Below are 22,281 nucleotides of genomic sequence, written 5' to 3'. Positions count from 1 at the left end.
AGGTGTTGCCTTTACCAACAAATCAACTTCCAAGAAGATTACACAATATATAATTTCTTTTGCACAGCCAGCACAAGAGCCCCTTCCACCAGCTCCAATTCACCTAGGACTCCGATGGAGGCTCAATCTCTCGAGTGTTATTAGGTTAAGTATTATCAATCTCCGCCACCGCCAGCCGCATGCCAACTCTGCCCTGCGTGCACTCACTGCACTCACACTTGCTCAGTGTACCTCAGGCTGTAATATATTACTCAAATTACATTTCGCCAGGCTGTGGCATTATGAGAAGCCTTCCCTACATACAGAAACCAGCAGTAAAGAGCTCAGCTCATAGGGTTCCCAGATGTTGGAAACCCTGCAGTCACTGAGCGCTATCTTACCCTGCAGACTTTACCGATCTTACCGCCTGTTAAGCTTGTGGCTGACAGATAGTCAACAGCCCGGGATCAGGGCATCTTCTCACTCCCCTCCCCAAGTAGTGGAGGCATGCCTCATACTTCTCAGGATATCCAAGCTTTGTGATGGCATGGAAGTCACTCCCGGAGGGCAGCCCGATATGTGCCCGGCAATAAAACTACCCTCACTTCCACCAAATTTGTTTACAATTTAGTATCTCACACTGTTGTAATTTACCCAAAATGTTTGTACTCATTTCATATTTGCTAGATCTTTGTCTGCCTTCTGTATTAGGTATTTGTATTATCAAAAGAGAGAGTGGCCAATTTCATTCGGTCATTTAGAGAAAATAAAAAAGGAGTCATATCAAGAATCAGTAAATTCTTCTAGTATACTTAAATTTCAAATGAACACATACAAACATCAAATCCAAATGGTACTGCATATGTAAAGAATATATTTTAAGTTCACTGAATAGGTACAAAATTAGAAGTTCTTCAGTTACTCAACTCAGTGCATTTTTCCAGAGAGCAAACATGGGGTGTGAGCCACAGTTAAGAATGTATTTGGTGTTCCATGCAAAGAGTTAACTTGGTAAAGGAGTACATCATCTGGACAGGACCGAAACACTGGGGAGTTTGTTAGAAAAAAGAGCCAGTGGGAAATCTCTGGTGGTATTTTATGGGCAGATGAGTAACAGGATTATGAGATTCCGAAAACTAAGGAAATTAAAACCAAAGAAGAGATGTAGAGGCGTTATCAAAGATCAGGATTTGGGATTATGAAGGATGGAAATAGTGAGTTGAAATAAAGAACGTTTGATGAAATAAGCACATGACTATGTACTTATCAAGGACATCAGTGTGGCAGTTAAATGCCTGGGCTACTGAAACGGCCACTAATGGTTATATCTGATTTTAACTCTGCCACAGACAGCAGCATGTTGCTACCTCAGTTGCACCGATTATCAGTAGTAGTAATTTCTGATATCAACACGCATGTCTAACCCCAGTGCATGGAGTAATGCAATGTGATCCCTTGTTTTAATTAGGATTAAACATAAATCCATCTGTAAACGGTCAAGCATAATACCCCAAACCAAACGCTGTTCTCATTTTCCACGGAAATGCCAAATGCATCATCCCAGAACACTCATCAGAACCCCACCCAAGGAAGAAGGACGCCACTTGGGAAGGGGAGCGAGTGCGAGACAGTAAGAAGCAACACATATTTAAGAAGTACCACAAAGCATCTGATAGCAGCAGCACCAAGCCCGCCTGGCATTCACAACCACTGAAACAGGCTGGAAAATCAGCCAGGCTGAACAGAGAACCTGTCTATTGAGTACCATTAATGTGTCCCTCTTTTAAGCGCTCCAAAAAACGTTGCTTCTCAGCCAACAGTCTTGCCCGATTGAGAACCTTAATGCAGCACCTCGCAAAACTGAATCTTTGGGCCACAAAGCTGCTATTTCCTACTGAACCTCATGGGGAGCTTGCCGTTTGTCCAAAGTGTTTCTACTGACATCAGTAAACTGTAGTATTCTGCGACCCCCCCAAGGTCCAGCCTGCCAGGACTGCACAGATGCAGTTCTGTAGCCCCAGCATCACACTGGGCAGCGATCATTGTAGTCACAGTCCCACCGGGACCATTTTCCCCTGTGGTAGGCAGTCTATAGGCTTTTCCCCGGTTTGCCACTTCTCTTTAGTCTTCTGGCAGTACTTCACTGCTTAGAACACATTAAAAGCCCTTGCATAACTCAGCACCATCCTGAAGATGCAGGAACCCCAGCACTCTCAGGTGTGGGGCTTTTGCAGCATTCTTTATACATTCAGTCTTCCCCAGCTTTTGTATGACATTCAAAGCTGCACACTATTGAGAGGCCATACATTCGTTCTAGCCTTTCCCTTTGTAGCCACAGAAGTATCCACTGTGGCAACCTCTGCCACTGTTGCTCTGCCATCTGCCCTGACTTCCGATAGCTTTCCAGCTATTCTGTCAATCCTCCTCTCTAGGTTATTTTGCAACTCCTTGGTTGAAGGCAACATTAGTGATTCTCCCTCTGTGAGCGTCAATGGCCGTCCATGTGGCTCTAAATCCGAAAGCATATTGGTCCAGCTTTGGGGGAGGGGCCTGAACTGTAAAGAAATCCCCTTCACAGTGGCATACACCTTTTGCATGAGCATTCCTCCAGGTTAACCCACCAGCCAGGGTTTCCACAAACAGGATGACTTTATGACTTGCCAGCAAAGGATCATCAAAAAAGTCTGTGGATCTCTGTAGGTCATCTAGACTGGTGTTTGCCAGCCGCCATCATATTGTGCCATTCACAGATCCGCTCACCTGTTTTCCAGTTCTGGACCCAGATGCGCCCCTTTGTGCCAGAACAGCTTGGAAAAGATTGTCATTGTCACCTCCTGCTACCAAACTCTCTGAAAAGCAACAGCAACATTTTATGCTGCCTCCTGTGTGTTGAACATATGCGCTCTACAAGAAAGAAGTGCTGCAGCTAGCATTTTGTCAAGTGCACCGGGAGACAGGATCTCTGCAGAGCAGCAATCGGGAAGTCGCTTTTTTATCAAACAAAAGTGTGTGAAAGAAGCATCTGACACTCCCTCAAAAGACATCGGCTTCCAGATGATCCATCATGGCCTCTGGTGGTCCTCGGCATTCCCCGAGTGGAGCCTTAGACAGAGCTCCAGAGATGACTGGCCATCCAAAGAGGCAAGCTAGTTTCCTATGTACTCTTTTGTTGAGGTCCTACTGGAATTCATATTGGTAGGGAGTATATTTCTGCCTTTTACCTTAGGTGTGGCTACGAAGTCCCATTCTTGAAGTGGGGTGAGAAGGAGCATGGGGCGTAGAGGAGGCCAACCGCTCCATGATGCCAACCCTGCTTCTATCATTCCAAGGAAACACTCCTCCTTCTTTAAATGCCTGCTCTGCAGGCCCTCCATCTCTACTGGCCTCTCTCTCACTGGGCACTATCTACAGGCCTCCTGGCCTGGTTTCCCTCTTCCTCTCTGAGTGGGCTGAACTCTCTTCCTCGCTCCTTGCCTCTACCTCCCAACTTCTCCTCCTCGGAAACTTGAACATCCAGCTGAATGCGACCAGCCCTTCTTCAGGACTCTTTTGTAACCTCTGCGATTCTCTCTCTCTTGCTATTCTTCCCTCTGGCCCCACTCACTCTGCAGGCCACAACCTGGATGTTCTGATCTCCTCAGACCTCCCCTTCTCTAACCCTCTCACCATTCCTCTCTCTTAGTGATCACTTTCTCCTTTATTCCCACTTCTCTCTCTCTTCCCCACAGGTCAAGCCGACTCCAGCACTGCCACCTACCTTCTCAGTCATCCGACCCATGAAGCGTGCGTCAGTTGAGGCCTTTGACACTACTTTCTCTCCTCCACCACCTTTGGCTGACTCACACCCTGACACAGCCCTCTCTAACCTTCATCTCTTTATCTCTAACACTCTGGATGTCCTTGCCCCTGTCATGAGGATCCGCTTGAAGTCCAAATAAATTCTGACCTCGCCACCCTTAAACACAAGTGTAGGGCGGTGGAGAGGAAGTGGAGGGCCCAGGGCGCACACCCCCTGACAAATTGACCTGCTGCCTGCTTCAAAGGCATTACAGACTCTCTGTCCTCTCTAAGAAGAGAGCCTACATCCAAGCCCACATCTCTCCGACATCTGACAATTCGGCCGAAATCTGCAAGGAGCTGGCCAATCCTGCTGCAGTCTCTACCTCTCGTGTTACCTCAGAGGGCCTCTGCATGGCCTTGGCCTCTCATTTCACTACTTAAACTCAGGACATCACTTCCTCCTTCCCCTCCGCCCTGATATTTGGGCGATCTGAATAACTCAAGGCCTAGTAAGATTGTTGTTTTTGTCCTCCTTTGTTTCTCCCTCCTTGTCTTGCCATGCCTAAGAAAGGTATTAGCATAATTGACCTAAAAATATTTGACCTAGGTTGAGGGGAAGTGGGGGGGGGGGTTTGCAGGGAGTTCCCCCCCACATTTTAGACCAACATAAAGGTCAAATAAACTTGGTCAAATGTTTTTAGGTCCATTATGCTAATAGCTTTCTTAGACATGGCAAGACAAGGAGGGGGAAACAAGGGAGGGCATAAATAACAATCTTACTTGGCCTTGAGTCATTCAGATCGTGCAAGTGCGGGGAAGAGGAAAAGGGAGAAGTGCCAGGGCGGAGGGGAAGGAGGAAGTGCTGTTAACTCACAAGTGCAGCCAGCGGCTGGCTCATAAGTGTAGAGAGAAGGGACTGTAGTGTTGCAGATACAGACCCTTAAGGGCTGGGGAGCCCGGAGGCAGTGCCAGGGCAACTGGACGTGCAGGAGCCTGGGCCCGAGTTCAGAGGGTGACCAGGTTACCAGCGTGTGGAGCAGTCAGGTGCATTAGCAGGGGAGAGGAAGAGAGGAAGGGAGAAAGCGGAAGCGAAAAGGAAGGTCTTGACCCAAATAGACCCAAATCACTAGAAACACTTGTGTAGATGCGCGTTATAAATGCCACATCATATATCATACCATATCAACCCCAGTGATGGTATATGCAGGATCTCCAGACCCGTTTTCCCATTCCTAACCTCTGTTTTAGAACAGAAAAAGTCAACCAAGAAGAGAAGACACACTGTTTACGTTCAGGGGCAACACTGTTACGCTCACCTGGTATCCACGGGGACGCCACCCAGCCCTGGTTGGATGATTTGCACTCTCGAACCCTCTCCCGGTCCCTTGGTAAGGCCTCTGGTTAAAGATGGGTCTTAATATTGTAAAAGGTGGATTCTCCGTCCTGCTCCTCGTGGCAAGGGCGCGTAGATGTGGTGGGCGAGCAGCGACCAAGTTACTTGGTTAAGGGTCATGACACACACATACTTGAATATGGTTCACAGTCATGGTCCGTGAGCAGGAAACAGAAATCCAAAGAGATAACTTGCACTTCCTTGAGGTCTGCAGAGCACACCAAGTACAGAGGATTAACAAATGTGTTCAGACCCTCTAGTGGTAGCTGAACCCGTGAATATAGGTGAGAGAGAGAGAGAGAGAGAGAGAGAGAGAGAGAGAGAGAGAGAGAAGAGATCGCTTACATATAATGGATGGAGCCATGGTAGAGTCTAGTGGTCACCATGATATGGCTACTAAATCCCAAGATGGTGACTTGATCTTTCAAGACGTTGGACTGCAAGCTGTGGAACACTCATTGTGCATTATAAAACAAGTAGTAGCATCAGGGGCGAGAGAGGGCCAAACGCAACTAACCAATCCAAGAGTCCAACTAATTAGCATTCACAGTTTTCCTGCCTGACCCCATTATAAGAAGCATTACCCACAGTCCAAGAGTATAAAAGGGGTCGGTAGTTGGGGATGGTGTGGGAGTTTGGAGATGGTTGGAGATTGTTTAGCATAGGTAAAAAGATCATAGAAAGAAAGGCATGCTAGGATAGAAAGTTTAGAAGGAAGGACAAGGGAAGGAGAAATTAGGAGGAAAGGATGGAAGAAACCATAAAGAGGAAGGAAAGACCATGAAAATGAAGGTGTTGGAGGAGAGAAAGGCCAGAGGAGGAGGAAAGAAAACAAGGAAGTAGGAAGGAGTTGGAGGAGTGGGAACAGGCAGAATCATTAGAGCTAGAAGGAGGAGGAGGAGGAGAGAAGAGAGGAGGTGGACCTGTAGACCAGTCAGAACAACCAGCATTGGCCAAGCCAAGATGGCCAGAGTACAGAGAGGATTGATATGGGTGGAAGACGAAACCAGTGGGGACAGTTAAATGTTTTGTGGTGCTTGCACTAGAGATTGTAGGACCCAAGAAACCCTAAAGAAAATTGTGTATAAGATAGGAAACAGCATATTCAGGAGCCATACTCCAGACCTAGTGGGATTGACAAGCCTACCAATGATAATAAAAAATACTTGCCCATTTTAGAAAAACAAGTGACATGCAGGGTAGCCAGGGCCATAATCCAGAAATGATTGGACTGGAAAGCCCACCAAAGAGAATAAGGAAGACCTGATCCAGCAGTCAAGAATCTCAACTGCAACCCTTGAGGCTCCCTGGGAACCTAAAACCAGTAGATATACCGAGGATGGGAGCCCAGAGAAGGAAAACCCAAGAAACAGTACACTGAGCCTGTGGTCGGCTCATATGACATTGACCCCATGGAGAAGAATTATTAAAGCACCAAATGTGTGATGTGGCCAAACCATGAGGGACTGCCATTGGCAAGGGACTGTAATGATGATGGCCTGACAGTAGACCCAGAACAGAAGGGAAAGAAATAGACTGTTGCCAGCACATAGATGACCATGGCGCAGGAGAACCATCTGCTGCCTAGAGACAGTCAGTATGCTTAAAGTACAGACTCAAAAGAACTGTGAGAGATGTTGATTGATGTATGGCCCTAGAGACCCTGCACACATAGAACTGGAAAGGACTTGGTTGCATGAGGGGGGCTCGCAGTGCCTGGGCACAGAGAACTGTGGAGAACGTGGTTCTCAGCCATGGAGAGGCCCATCCTGACTACGACCATGAGGGAGGGTGACATTAAGCTTGGTAACCACTCCCTGCACCTGTTCAGTTTTCCTTACCCTCACCTTTCCTGTGAGACAGCGTATCTATTTTCAAACCTTTGTGAATCTGGTTTGCTTTGTACTACTGCATTTTAGTAGGACTTCGATATTATATGTTGTGTTCTTCGCTTCACAGTGAATTACGGGCGTGTCCCACATTGCCTGAAGACCTGTTCACATGTGGTTGTTGGAGTGCAGCTCAACCTAAAGTGGGCGAGTTTAAAGATATTTGAGTACTGCTGCATCACACCTAGGAGCACACCATGAGACAGGGAAAAGGTGATGCAAGTCAACAGGGTCACCTTGCTCCCATGGCACTGGCAAAAGTTACAAATTTAAGTGGTGACCCTCTGTTAATGTAATTGTGTGGATGGCCTTCCGATTACCTTAATCCAAAGTAGGCTTAGCTCTTAAGAAGCGAGTGCACATTTGTCTGTAAAGAAAGTTTATTGCACCAACCGCAGGGAGGAGCTAGATGACGCCATGGAGTCAAACTAACCAAAGCCTCCTCGAACCATACAAGTTTACAAATTGTATACATTTTTCAACAGTTAAAACATTCCCACATATTTTATTACAAATCAACACCCCACACATGGTTGTTCAGCCCAATGCAAAGAAATGTAATCTCCTTTAATTCCGACGCTCTCATTGGACACATTTATTTAACTACCATTCCCTTTTAACATATTGTTGCATCAGCTCATATTGACAGCACACCCCGTTTTGGGATCTTTCGGTGGTAGGTCATGGCGTCCTCCCATAGTTACACATTCACACAACAAACATAATTCATTACAATTACCAATTGTCTGGAGACCTCTAACGCTGAATATGATGCACATTGTCTTTGTAAGGACACTTCAACAATATGAGGAGGGAGGGATGTGGGGGAGATCCTGCCTGAGGACTGGATAACAATCCTAACGTACCCAAGAGAGACAGCCATATCGGCCAAGCTCTGCCTTATCCAGCTCAATATTCTACATAGAATCTACTACCCATGGGTAGCACTCTATCGATGGGGTAAAATCACAGACCCAAATTGTCTACGCTGTCGCCAGGAGGAGGGAACTTTCTTTCACATATTATGGGACTGCTCAGACATCAAATCATACTGGCAACAATGCTGTGATACACTGTCCAGGGTACTGGGCTGCACTGTGACCAGAGATCCGAAATTGATGCTACTGGGTGTAGAGGACGACGGTGCAATGTCACGCACGCACTGACAAATTACTGCTCTCAACCTCCAAAGCACTGATCAAATGCAACATCGCCAAACTGTGTGGGTATAATGTAACTCCAGAACATGTACAATGGATAAACGATGTAGATGCATGCATAGTAATGGAGCGACGAGTGTACGCGGCCAGGGGGGAGAACGCTCAATAAGACATTGGAACCTGTATGCCAGATGCTCCAATACATCTACTGCGAAAGTGTGGACTCGTAACACTACCATTAACGTGTACTTTTGAACCCAGGAGCCATGTTTTGTTAGAGTGTTAAGGTTGATGGACTCCACTGGAGTCAATGGTTATTTGTATTGTGTAACAAAATTAATAAAAAATGTTTTATCAACAAAAAAAAACAATATGAGGAGGGGAAGGAACAAACAAGTTCCCTTTTAACTGGCGATAAATATCGTATCCGCCCAGACTTGCTGTCGTCCCTATTTCACCCTAATCTATAGGACTACCAATTTAGCATGCATGACCTCTGGGCACATCCTGATAACCTGATCGAAACTGAAACCATTTTTTAACTTTGCCCTTCAGCATCCTTTGCACTGGGTTTATTACTCGGTCCCAAACTGACTCGGCCAGATGGCCGGTCTTACCTGGACAATGAATAACAGGCTCTCATGTACTTAAAAAGATTGCATCTCCTATCCACAATAGTACCAAGTCGTAAAAACCCAAGCCTGGCCATAGCTGACCATCTGATATTATCGCAGCTGCCGGCTGCCTTTCCTCAATCTTCAACCTTGCTCGACCAGTTTTCCTGGTCACACAGAGTTCATCTCGCCACCCTGTGCTTCGGGGCCTGCACAATCCCTAGCTATGAGAGGACTTGTGACATCCAGATTTGTGTATTTCACCATGTACCCCAACTATCCCAAACACATGTCCCTAAAGCCACCCATTTATGTATGTCTGTGCGTGTATGCTCAAGACTACTGTGTCGTCTAACAGGGGTTTCTCCACTACAAATCTCCTGTCTCGCGTGCTCATATGAAGATCCTCATTGACCAACTTTAGGCGCTGCGTAGCACACAACACACCTACATTGTGCTTATAATGTATTGGCAGATTTGACATTATCTTGCTGCGTGTGTGTGAATCTAAAATGTATCAACTTAAACACAAAGTAACACTAATAGCAACACTTATCCCTTCCTTATTAACTACACCAGATACACGCTAAATCGTAAAATCGCGTCTACATCGCCGTCCTCCCAGTCACCGGAATGGAAGCAGGGAGATGCAGGGATGCTTTTTAAACAGCGATCAGTTTTATTGAGAAAGTGCTCCAGGATTGAAGGCAAAAACACTTTCAATGTTCCAACCAAATTAGCTCCAGAGAAACCATTGATCTAAGTTTCCGCAACTGTGATCACTTCTGTACTATATGAACGTGCTGGATCTCTTTTAAGAAATGAGGTCTTAGTTTGCCCTGGGTACACAAAATGCCATCTGACATCTGGAAGGAATGTGTGGCTTAGAGTAGCTGTAACTCATTCAGAATCATGACTCGCATTCTGCACTGTGGAAATCTGTACACAGCAATCATACCATACTCAGCAAAAATAAAGAATTTGAAATTAGGGAGTTTAAAACAACTTTTACTGAAAATAAGTACACCATGTAAATGAATAAAGGAAAAAATAACCGGAATTTAAATCTTAATTACCAAAAGCTATGAAATAGATCAAACCTAAACGTTCTGAAGGATGTTTGGGGCAACCTGTAACGCTTGTTTCACAATAATTCTGGTTTGTCCACACCTTTCCTCCTTTTGAAAATATGTGTGGCTTAGTGTAGCTGTAACTCATTCAGAATCATGACTCGCATTCTGCACTGTGGAAATCTGTACACAGCAATCATACCATACTCAGCAAAAATAAAGAATTTGAAATTAGGGAGTTTAAAACAACTTTTACTGAAAATAAGTACACCATGTAAATGAATAAAGGAAAAAATAACCGGAATTTAAATCTTAATTACCAAAAGCTATGAAATAGATCAAACCTAAACGTTCTGAAGGATGTTTGGGGCAACCTGTAACGCTTGTTTCACAATAATTCTGGTTTGTCCACACCTTTCCTCCTTTTGAAAATATTGTTTTACAAATAAAAGTACAGCAGATACTGCTAAATAAATAACAAACCCCAAAACCCATTTTAAAATAAATACATACATTTAGACAAAAATGCATTTTTTGAAACAGTAAATTAAGTGTAGCTGTTTTTGCTATCTTCATTTAAAATGCCTTTAACTTACCTTTTTTTTTAACATGCATTTCAAAATAAAAATATATTTAGCTCTTTCCTTTAGCTGCTTCATTCTCCGGCTGTGTGTTTATTCGTGTTATCCTGGGATTCTTTTGCAAGGCTTGTTTGACTCGTGTAACACTGAAACTCATACCATGGTGACTAAACAAGGAAGAATCTTTGGAATCGAATCTGTAATGTGCCTCATTATTTTATCAAATATTGTGCGAACTGTTTGATAACAACACATAGCCCACCAACAGATGACATTTTGAAGAAGGTGCAAGTACTTACTGTGTTGCGTTGACTGCAATATTAATATAAACGTTCGGTCCTCTGACAATATCTGCATTGATCCAGACAGGTCGGTTGAGCTTAACTTTCAAAGAGGTTTTGTTTAAAATATCCAATGAAGGACCAACCGCCTTGATGCTTTTGAAATCCAACTTGATGCCTGCTCACAAGAAAAGCAAAATGCTTTTATCATGAAAATATCATGTCAATGAAGAATTGCAAGCATAAATCATGTGCGGGTGCATCTAGAAAGGGCTTGAAATTAGCCAGAACAAACCATGGATGTGAACGGCGACAATGCATCCTGGTGACACATTGTGTTTCCTTAATGAGCCAGTCAGAAATAGGGAAATGATCATTAGGATTGTCCTCAACACTTTGTTATTGTACAAAGCAGAGATCCTAGAAGGAACTCATTCAAGTAGATGTTTCAAAATTCGCAAATCCTTTGCATGATTTCGATCAAATAAAAAGGGAACTATCAGCAATCCCGTAAAAAGGGAACTATCAGCAATCCTGTAAAATGGAAACTATCAGCAATCCTGTAAAAAGGGAACTATCAGCAATCCTGTAAAAAAGGAAACTATCAGCAATCCCGTAAAAAAGGGAACTATCAGCAATCCTGTAAAAAAGGAAACTATCAGCAATCCCGTAAAAAAGGGAACTATCAGCAATCCTGTAAAATGGAAACTATCAGCAATCCCGTTAAAAAGGGAACTATCAGCAATCCCGTAAAAAGGGAATTATCAGAATTCCCAGGTAGGCGAAAACCACCTGAACATTTACCAAACTATATAACTACAGCATAATGTTAAAAATGATTTCTTAAAATGTACATTAATCAAAAATATGAGTTCTTTTTATATCACAAAAGGAGGTATAACACATTTGTGCTTGTTTTCCACCGAATGTGCCCTGCAATTCTGGTGCATTCTATCCATTATTTTGACACACTATTTAAATTATTGAGAGCATCAAAAAATATTCATCACCTCTTCAGGTTCCGACATTTTCTCCTATATGTACAAACACATTCACTCAGGTTAGAGAAATAACTATGAAACTGTTATAGTCTGTCAGGACATGCAATTGTGATGGTTCCCCTCTGAACCTGAGAAGGACAACCCTAACTTGTACCCCTTGGAAAAGATTGCTTTTGCCTCCATTACTGCTAACAAGTACCAGTAAAAGAAAAGTGTTATTCTCCTTATTGAAACTGAGTGGGCCTCCTCGTGGACACCATTGTCACTGAAGTAAAGCATATGTTTCAAGGAACATATGTTTCATGGTACCAAAACATGCCGCTGAGTTTTTACTATAGAAGGAACTGCCAGGCCAATCTTACTGCAGGTATCTGGAGACAAAATTGTGGATCACAAATCATAAGTGATTATGGTGTTTAGGATAAACATTTTCAGATATTCCCATTTTATATTAAAATGTTGGCCTGACGATCCTAGAAAGAATGAGTAGTATTACTTGAATAATTGTGAAGAATTAGTCAATCTGGGCCTGTAGCTTTTCCCAACTGAAAGGACTTGATCAACATTGATTGGTCTATCAGAGTGAGCCAATGTATCCAATCTAGGTGAATAGGTATAGTGTTTAGGTGAATGTCAGAGTGGAGGCTATATGTTCAGCTGCATCCAGGAATTCAGAAACCAGCCAAGACACACAAGTCTGTATCACACTCCATGCTTATGGAGGATAGCCGAAGGCACGGCCACCCACCCGCACGCATCTGCAATGATACATTAATCTATGACACATCGCACATCGCACATCACCCCTGCCATAAGAATGCAGCTATCCCCACAACAGATATTCGGTCTAGCTGCACACATAATGAGTCTCCTGCTCTTGCATACTCTCCTGACTTCCTCTCAGGTACGTTTCCTTTTTTTTAAGACACCATTAGCACCCAATTAGGAAACTACACGGGTGTATTGGTAAAGGGGAAGGGAGAGCAGGGAAGGGGGTGCTGGCTGCCCGGGCAGCTCAGACTGCGGGCTTGTACCATACAGGACAGGCCACGTTCCGAGCATCCTGATTGGGTGGTGACCTCCTTCAGGGTGCTAATGATGCATGTCCCAATATTAGCTTATGAGGATTTTATTTTTTCCAACTTTTTTGTCTGTGTTGATGGGTTATGGATTGCGTTTATGCCAATTTAGTTAGCTTTATATAGTAGTTGCATCATTTTCCAAATTTCGTACTAGCTCAGTTTTGATTCACATTTTTATTTTACACCATTCATTTGCAAAGAAATGTGGAGGCTACTGTATTTTTTCTCAAGCAGGTGTTAGGTTAAGAGTTTTTTTTTTACTGAACCAGTCACCACTGTAGAGGGCTCACAGTGGTAGGTTAGCTCAACGTTGATTGTATCAAAGTCTTTCCGTCTATTTGAATTAATGTTCCTTTTACTGGTACACAGCCTCTTTCTTTTTGCATAAGCCTTTGGTGTTTTAATGGCATAGATCTTATGTATTCCGTTTGATGCAGGATTTAAAGGTATCACAATTCTTAATCCACCAGTAAGTATGTGTTTTTAGTCTGTCTATTCTTTCTTGGAACTAAAACAGATGACACAGGGAGATGGTTGATAGCAGCATGTTTTAGCATGAATCATCACTTCTGCTATTACCCACCACCACGGTCCATCTGTTTCAGTCCTTACAATTCAGGTTTATTGAAACAAAGGTGGACAGATGCAGACCCTCAACCAAACCCCTGCGACGGTGCTCACACCTTGGTATCGAAATTGCTTTCAAATGTCTGTTTAGTTCCTATTTTAGATGATTCTCTTATGAATAAAGAGTTATCATCTGCCCCACGACCCTGAACTATTCAATGCGCGATACCCTTTCTTGAGTTAAGCAACCCACTTATGTAAAGTCCAGTAAAGGGTTTTTCAGTTATTGTTGTGATCTTGAAAAACAAATATTCCTCTCATTGTTTTCTATTGCATGTCAAGAGCTTGATTTTCTTAGAATTCTTACTATGTACTCACTTTCCCAGCACCACTGCCTCCTCCTGGCTGAGAACCCCGCCGTTGCAACCCTGCAGCTTATGGTGGCTACCTGCCTGAGGAGAGGGGGACCGCATATAGCCAAATTCAAGATTTATAAGCAGGTTACCTCGCTCCGGCAATCTCTCTACTGCTAGAGTTGTTTACATGTCTTCTAGTCCACTTTTGCAGGTTTGCTCCGTCACGCTACACAACAGATGTTTATCTCATTAAAGAGAGCTACTGTAGTGTTGCCGTCCCAACAAAGTCACAGAAGAGACATATGATTCTGAGTGCAGCTCCTTCCCTGTGTGGAACTCTCTTTCTTCATACATCCACCTTGCAAACTCCCTGTTACATTTTACAATTCAAGAAACTATTGTAGACATGACTCTGGGCCTCATTACGAGGTAGGAAGTAGCCATGGCACTATTAGCGCCATGGCTACGCCCTTAGGGCATTCCGGGTCCGTGTTCCCGGAATAGGGACTTAGCAGGTGATTCCGACCTTGGAGGACCTGTTAAGTCCCCATTCCGAGAACCATTCCCCATTCCCTCCTGAGCCCCCATAGGGCTCAATGGGAATGGGGATGGAGCTAATAACGGTACCGCAATTTGCGGTACCGTTATTAGCTCTGAAGTCCCTTAACGGGTCCCTTCCTCAACGCCGGATTCTGCCATGGTGGATGGTGGATTTACCGCCCAATTCCAAGGTTGGCGGGGCAGTAAATCCCCATTCCCCATGGCCCCTTCCCCATTCCCATTTTTGGCCCATAGGGCTCAATGGGAATGGGGAAGGCGCTAATTACGGCACCGTAAATTACAGTGCCGTAATTAGCACCAAGGTCCCTTAGCGGGTTGGACTTTAACGCCTGCAAAAAGCAGGCGTTAAAGTGTGAATCTGGCGTTAAGGGTTTAACGGCGCCGCAGCCTTTTACGGCGCCATTAACCCCTTAACACCAGGGTTGTGGGCCTCATTACGACCCTGGCGTTAAGGGTTTAACGGCACCGTAAAAGGTGTCGGCGCCGTTAAACCCTTAACGCCTGATTACGAGGTCCCTTTGCGGGTGGCACTTTAAAAACCAACCCACAAAGGGACCTTGGTGCTAAGTACGGTGGCGCAATTTGCGGCACCGTACTTAGCGCCTTCCCCATTCCCATTGAGCCCTATGGGGCAAAAATGGGAATGGGGAAGGGCCATGGCGGCATGGGGAATTACCGCCCCGCCAACCTCGGAATGGGGCGGTAATTCCCCATTCCGCCATGGTGGAGTCGGTGAGTTACCGGCATGGACCATGGTGCTATTAGCCAGTGTCGTAATGAGGGCTGTGTGGATTACAACCCCAGACAATGCACTCACCCACAAATACTAAAGTGCATACGCACCATTCTGACATACAATAATATTGTGAGTCCATTGCTCGCACCAACAAAGGAAAGGCCCCTGCAGCCTGATTTAACAATTGCTGCAGGCGTGTGACCAGACCAGTGGCCATCGTCTGCTTTAGAGTTTTTAGAGTGTTTGTTAAGACGTTGCAATCTATTTTCCTGCAGACCTCTTTAACGGCTCGTTTATGTTCCAGCTCAAATATTTTCCTTTTTAGGAACAAGTTAATAAAAGGGTTATGTAGGGAAGAGTGATGATGTATGCAATTTTGACAAATCTCTTTTACAACAGTATTAAAGCCAATTTCCTACCTCTAATAAATAGAAAAAGAATGCTCCACTTTTGTACAGTGCCGAATCACAAAGGCCGTCGTTTCAAAGCAACGCATCCTTGTCTGAGGCGTTTAGGGTGCCTGGCTGGGGTACCCATACCTTAGTAGTCTGAGATGAAGAAAAGGAGGAGCCATTTTGCGGTGTGGAAAAGTAATTGAATCACATCGCTGAGCACTAATATCACACTTCTGGCTATTCATTTTATCAGGAAGGTCAAGAAGAAGACAACATATGTTGCTTGGTTCCGGGCTCCACTCATCTGATTGGCAGCCAGCCGCCCTGTTAATCATAGGCAGTGTTGCAACTCTTCTACTTATCTCTATTACAGTCCTATAAAATCTGATCATAGTCTACTGACCTGATTTTGTCTAGAAGTCAGGTGAGAAGATGTACATTTTGCAATATTAAAATATTTAACACAAGGGCACACGAAAATGTGCTCATTGAGAAGTGTTCTATTGTGTGCTGTTATATGCCTGCGGGCGCACTGGCTAAATGATATGTGAGGAGATTACAGGTGGCCTATCAAAGGTCTCTCAGATCTGTGAAGAGGTGCCCACGAGTTTAAGCACAGATATGGTTGTGTATCAATGGCTTTAGTTACGCGTGATGTGCAAGAAAACATGACTTGTCTCGCTCTAGACTGTTATACTAAAGACTGATTTATGATATGACAGGTTATTTATAATGCGCTTAATAGCCAGACGTTTCTAAGCACGGACCTGGGGATCGAACCTGTGGTGCCCCCTGTTATCTTGCTTGCAAGGCGAGCACGTTGCCCCTGAGCTATCCTTCACACATCAGCATCGTAACTTTACAACACTTCGAACTTGCCCTCGGGAGCCTGCACCTTTGAACTGACTTGATGCCAACTGCCAGTGGGATGGCATCAATTCTAGCTGCTTCGATATCAGAGGTACAATGCCAGTGGTTATTGAGTTAGCGAGGAATGATAAAAATACAATCGACAGTTCTGGATGTTTCATGGTGATTTTTAATAGATTGGGGGTGAGGTCTTCCAGAGATCCTGCATGGTTGCAAGAGTCGATGGTATGGGTTCATTCCAGAGGTGGAGTCGCCTTGAAGGGGTAGGGAGGCGTTGGCCTTTTGTTGTCCAGGTATTCGTGCGTGCAAAGTATTAGTTTGGTGAACTGAGTCTCAATTTGATGACATAGTTCTTGGGTTGGGATAGGGATTTTTTTTACAGGCTGACAGGCTTTTAGATGTTTTAATTATCTTGAACATTTCCTTTCAGCTGTGTCGTGCTGAATCAATGCATCTCAAATAGTGCACTTTCTTGGCTTTAATGATTGCTGCTTTGATACATACATATTTAAATTTGCTTACCAACAACAGAATATTTTTTTCTTTTTTTATTTCGTTTATTACAAACTTTTAAAAAAAAAAGGAATACATTCTAGATTTCACATTTCTCTTTACATCATTTCATTAGGTCGCACTTATCCTTTGAGGCTTATAACTCATCCTCAGGCATTGAGCTTTATAGGTTATTAAAGAAACTACTGTAACTTTTTTTATAGTTCCTGGACTAACTCAAGAATTCAACTCTGTGACATCTTTTATTAGCAGGTTGTTCACTTGATCTAAATATAGAAAGTCAGTGCATAGGTACATTTTTTGTTTGTTCCATCAGATAGCACCAACCACCAATCTTCACCACACATGGATGGTCTTTCTTGTATATGGGATCCCAAATGCCTTGTTCTCAGGGATTTAAGTGCTGGGCAATACAAAGTTAAATGTTTTAGCGTTTCATCTGCACTGTTACATAATCTACACTTAAGGTCCAATGGTAGACTCAGGCATTGTGTTTCTTTGGTTTCAAATAAGTTAAGCTGGAATCTCATACATGTGGTTCTTTCATTTCGACTTGGAGGAATTTCTCCAAGTAGCTTGAATGCTTGTTCAATACATTTGTTTCTGGTCCAACATTTTGCATCAAACCATGGCGTACTCTCTGATCTACAGTATTTACCCAGTCTTGTAGCCGCAGTTTTGTTTTAACTGAGTTTGGATTTACCTGCAAATTGATATTGTCAATGTCGACCTTCACCAAAAGGTTTTCACATTGATCAGCCCATTGCCATAGAGTCTTTTCATTCGAGTTGCCTCTTGGATTATTGAGAATGTCAAATTGTGGTGGCCGATCTTCAGTAGTAATTTTTCTGTAGAGCGACAGCATGTTCAAGCATGGATCAAGGCTGGCACGACTTTCTGATGATAGAAGTCGACTACTGGCTTTAATGAACATTTACCATGTAAATTATGTTTATTACCAAGCCTTTGGACTGATAGATGTTTGCATTTTGCTTTCGCCTTTTTCACTCAGGGAGTGTCGTTAATGATGCTGTTGATCCACATACCAAGATACTGCGTTTGGTTAGCACATTTTAGACGTTCTTTCCCCAAGTACCACTGAGGCATCTTTTTAGATGTTATTTTTCCCTCAGATTTTGGAGGGTTAAGATTTCCGATTTTGCAGGATTTATTTTAAGATTATTTGCATCAACATACTTTTCCAGCGCGGACAGTTTTCGTTGAAGGCCAATAGGGGTGACATCTAACAGAACCAGATCGTCAGCATATAACATATAGCCAAGGTAGTTCCCATTGATTTTAGGAGGGAACGTTACAACTTCACCCAAGGTTGTACCGACATCTGATATGAACAAGTTGAACAATATTGAAGCAAACAGGCAACCCTGTTTGACACCTCTTTGAGTCTTAATCGGGGCAGACGGTACCAGCACAGTCAATCCAAATTTTTATTTCTGTTGTCCGAGTGCAGTTCTTTAAGTGCACTGATCAAACTTACTGGACAATTCCATGTTATCAATTTTGTCCACAAAAGTTCCCTATTCACACTGTCGAAGGCGTGAGCCAGGTCAATGAATGCTAGGTATATTTTCGTCCCTTGCCGAATTGCCTCCATCTTCAGCAAGTTGATTATAAGTAAATTCAATTCACAGTCCACGCCTTTAACAAACCCAGTTTGCCTTGGATCATATGTACACACGGATTTTATCCATGCTGTCAGATGATGTTGAACTTGTGTAGCAAAAACTTTGCCAATGACCTCGAGGAGTGCAATCGGGCGATAGTTCTTTGGCTCTGATCTTTGCCCTTTTTGAATATAGGCACCACAACTGCACTCCTCCATGACTCTGGAATAGTACAATTGTTCAAGATCAAACTGAAAAGTAAGCTACAAAAGTTAGCCCACTTCTCAGGGTATTCTTTAAGTATGTAGTTTGTATGTCCGTCGGGACCTGGGGCTTGAGAAGAACTTATTTGGCTGATGTTCATCAATATGTCTCCTTTCTCTATTTGAATCTTCTACCGTGTCATAATCGGGAGTTCTGGATCTTCTATCGCGCAGTGCTTTGAAAAAGGTGCATTATAGTGCTGTACCCACTGGGATTCTGAGACCATGTTGCTTACAATCGCTTGTTGGGTCGTGGATATATAATTTAGAAGCTTCCAAAAGTCTCTTGAGTTCTTATACGACAGGGTACTTACTCATCATGGCCTCTGCGTCGCGCTGGCCTATTATGTGTTTTTGCTAGATTAACCAGTTTTTGTACCTTTCTTTAGCCTTGATTACCTCTTTTTGTCTAAGATTTGCGTCGATCTTCATCATAGCTCTGATTGTTTTTCAGAATTCTCTTTTCTTTATTAGAACCTCCATGTCATGTACATGTCATTACTTAAACATTGTTTTACGCAAGCCTAGAGTACTCTCTTTATACTGATCTAACAAGGCACATTACTCGATTTTGTCTTGGTTGGTTTTATTTGTGCCATTTTCCATAGATCTTATGCTAGGATCCACTCTTTTTGCGTCTATCCGCAATCTATTTCTGCAAAGCTGTATATTTATTGCATGAGGCCAATTATTTGACCTGTTAATTGGTGTTCCCTATAGTTATTTCTACACGGTTATGGTCACTCTGGTTCATTTGAGTGACATACAATGTGGAAGTTCTCTGGGTAGTTCGATCTGACACAAAAATGTTATCAAGGATAGATTCTTGTTGATTCCTTGTCTAAGTGGCTAGTGACGGGATGTCACCAATTGTATTCCATTTAGCAAAGACAAATCCCTTGCTTCCATTTGTTCCAACCATCATCTTGTTGCTACTTGAATGTTGCTTTTGAATCTTCCTGTTTTAGGCATTTCTAAGTGGCTAGTTACGGGATGTTACTAATTGTATTCCATTTAGCAAAGACAAATCCCTTGCCTCCATTTCTTCCAACCATCATCTTGTTGCTACTTGAATGTTGCTTTTGAATCTTCCTGTTTTAGGCATTTCAGGTGTATTGATATATGCACAATCAATGTTTAGATCGCAACATAATATGATGTTAGGCTCCATGGATTTGATGTTATCAATTAACTCGGACATTTGGTCAACGATGTGAAGGTGCCAACGGCTAAATGCTGCCAGTACACATTTAAAATGTAGATTTTGTCCCTAATACATTCCAATTGAGCTGGTAATTTGATCGTAGTCAATTGTATATAGGGAGAGACCATTTTTGTGCTAAGAACCCAGCATTTGCTCTCCTTCTTAACCAGTGTCAACAGGCCAGCCATAGGTCGACCTATCATTCTTTTTATTGCAGGATTTATAGTGATCTCAAACCCTTCAACCATTGGTGCATCCGCATGCCAGGTTTCTTGCAGGCACCAAAATGTCCATCGACCTTAGTTTAAACATTTTTTTTTAACAGGTGTACATGCCCTCTTGTGTTCCATGTACCAATATGATATGTAGTTGTCATGATGCCTACCCCCGGGGACCCAGACCACGTCCATCAACCCCGGAAGCAGGCATCAAGTTATCCTAAGCAAGCCCAACAACCCCTGCTAGGGGCTATTTGGGTCCAGTCCTGGCGCCTATGGCGCCAGGCTCATATGGAGAGTCAGTCTGGCGCCATAGGCGCCAGGCTCATAGATTAAAACTTACCTGATGCAGACCATGCTGCAAGAGCTCCAAGCCAAAAGAGGCTTGGAAGGGACAACTTTACATAGGGACTATTCTTTACTCGGGCGGGGCTCGGGAGGAATACTTACCTGGGACTACTTTGGAGGCTATTTAAACCACGCCCGAAGAGCAGCACACACTTCGCGTTATTCTGCATCCAGCAGCGTAACGCTCACCGTGCCTGCAAGTCTGCATCCAGCCTTCTGCCACGCCCGCCTCGAGTTTGGAGCTCCTAGAAAAAGGGAGAAAGAAGGAGAAAAGGTTAGAACAAGAGCAATACCTTTAATCCTTATCTGAATTCCCGATCCATCGCGCCTTCGAGCTGGAAGAAAGAAGTTATTTTATGCGCGTCGCCTCGCCTGCTGCAGCGCTGAACTCACTGGCCTTCGCAGAATCTCACATTCCACCGCATCCTCCTGCATGTTCCCGCCGCACTCTGGCACCTAAGGAGAAGACAAGAACAGCAAGGTGAGCCAAGGGAATACACAGAGGAATATTAGTTACCCCCCCCATAGACTTACCTGATTTTACCACCGGGGGTACTATTCCTCTTCACGGGTCGCCCCAGCTTCCACTGCATCTTCGCCGAACCCCAGCCCCTAAGGGGAAACAAAAAGACAGCAAGGTGAAACAAAGGGACTAACAAGGGGAACCCTCCTCACCACAATAGCCTTACCTGATTTTACCGCCAGAGGTATTATTCCCCAAGACTTCATACTGTCTCTCAGCACCTGAATAAGGGAGAAAGCAACAGGTTACATATTGACATTATTTTATCGAAATGTGTTGGAAAATACAAATCCTTACCAGAATACTACCGGTTGCCACGAGGAACTCTTCATTAGTGTCAAGCTGCAAACTGCAAGGAATCGGACAAGAGTGAAAGTCAGGCATTTGAACTCTTAAGAACTTTAGAATCTCTGAGTCAATATTGTTCTGGAACTCACCAATTCCTTCGAGCCAGTGAAGCAACTGGTTATCAACGCGCCCCTGCGCTCAATGTAGGATGGAGAGCTCATCTTTTCAAACCATCAGGTGAGACTATAAGAGGGGACATCAAAGGCGATCTGTGGGGAGAACAGCGGGGTTGGGGGGATTTACGCTCAACTCCACGGGTGGTTAATTCCCTTTCTCCATTTGCAGAAGAATATTCCTACGGGCCAGCAAACGAAGCTAGGTGGGCCAGTCCAGTCCGTCATCTCGGCCCTACGCGTCACATTGGTGGAGACCGCAGCTGTCCAGTTCCGATCGACGCCTCTGTGGGAGCCAGGTGAGCATAACAGTAGTTTTTTTAGATGCTATTTGACGTTAACTGTAATTATGGCCGCCCAACGAACCTGCTTTCCAACTCCAGTTGTCGTGTTTTCCCTGTGCATACCATGACTCCATATATTTGTTTTTTGCTTCACTTTCTTTGTTGGTACATGCAATAGTTATCCTTATCCAATCTCCCATGGGCACAGGTTTCATAGAGGCCTTAGAACTGATGTTTTGAGAGTCTTCATTATTATTTGGACCCACTTTGGCTAATCTGGACATGTTCATTCATACCTTCGCTGGGGAAGGCTTTTTAGTTTTTTTATATTGAGCATGTTCTTCACTACACTTCACATTGTGACGCTCTTCCTCACCTCTGTCATCCACTCTAATTTCCTGAATGTCAAACCCCAGTGGGATGATAAAAGGCACGCATTCATTATCGTGTCACGACTCACGGAGGACTGAAAGTGAAGAACCACACGATTGTGCATTGCTTCTTCCAAAAATTCCCCGGTTTTAATA

The 22,281-nt window shown here is 43.8% G+C and overlaps 1 protein-coding gene across 1 annotated transcript in view; it reads right to left on the bottom strand.

The window, feature by feature from the left end:
* FAM151A (family with sequence similarity 151 member A) overlaps positions 1-22,281 on the bottom strand; it is a 415,979-nt gene that overhangs the window by 131,947 nt on the left and 261,751 nt on the right. The window contains exon 4 of the mRNA XM_069642124.1: positions 10,766-10,925. Coding sequence (XP_069498225.1) covers positions 10,766-10,925 — 160 coding nt within the window. The remainder of the gene's footprint in view (positions 1-10,765; positions 10,926-22,281) is intronic.

Source organism: Ambystoma mexicanum, chromosome 1q (assembly GCF_040938575.1).
Source record: "Ambystoma mexicanum isolate Mex_15411 chromosome 1q, UKY_AmexF1_1, whole genome shotgun sequence".
Classification (NCBI taxonomy): Eukaryota; Metazoa; Chordata; class Amphibia; order Caudata; family Ambystomatidae; genus Ambystoma; species Ambystoma mexicanum.
Note: the sequence above shows the minus strand (reverse complement) of the source record. Positions and strands in the feature narration are given on the sequence as shown.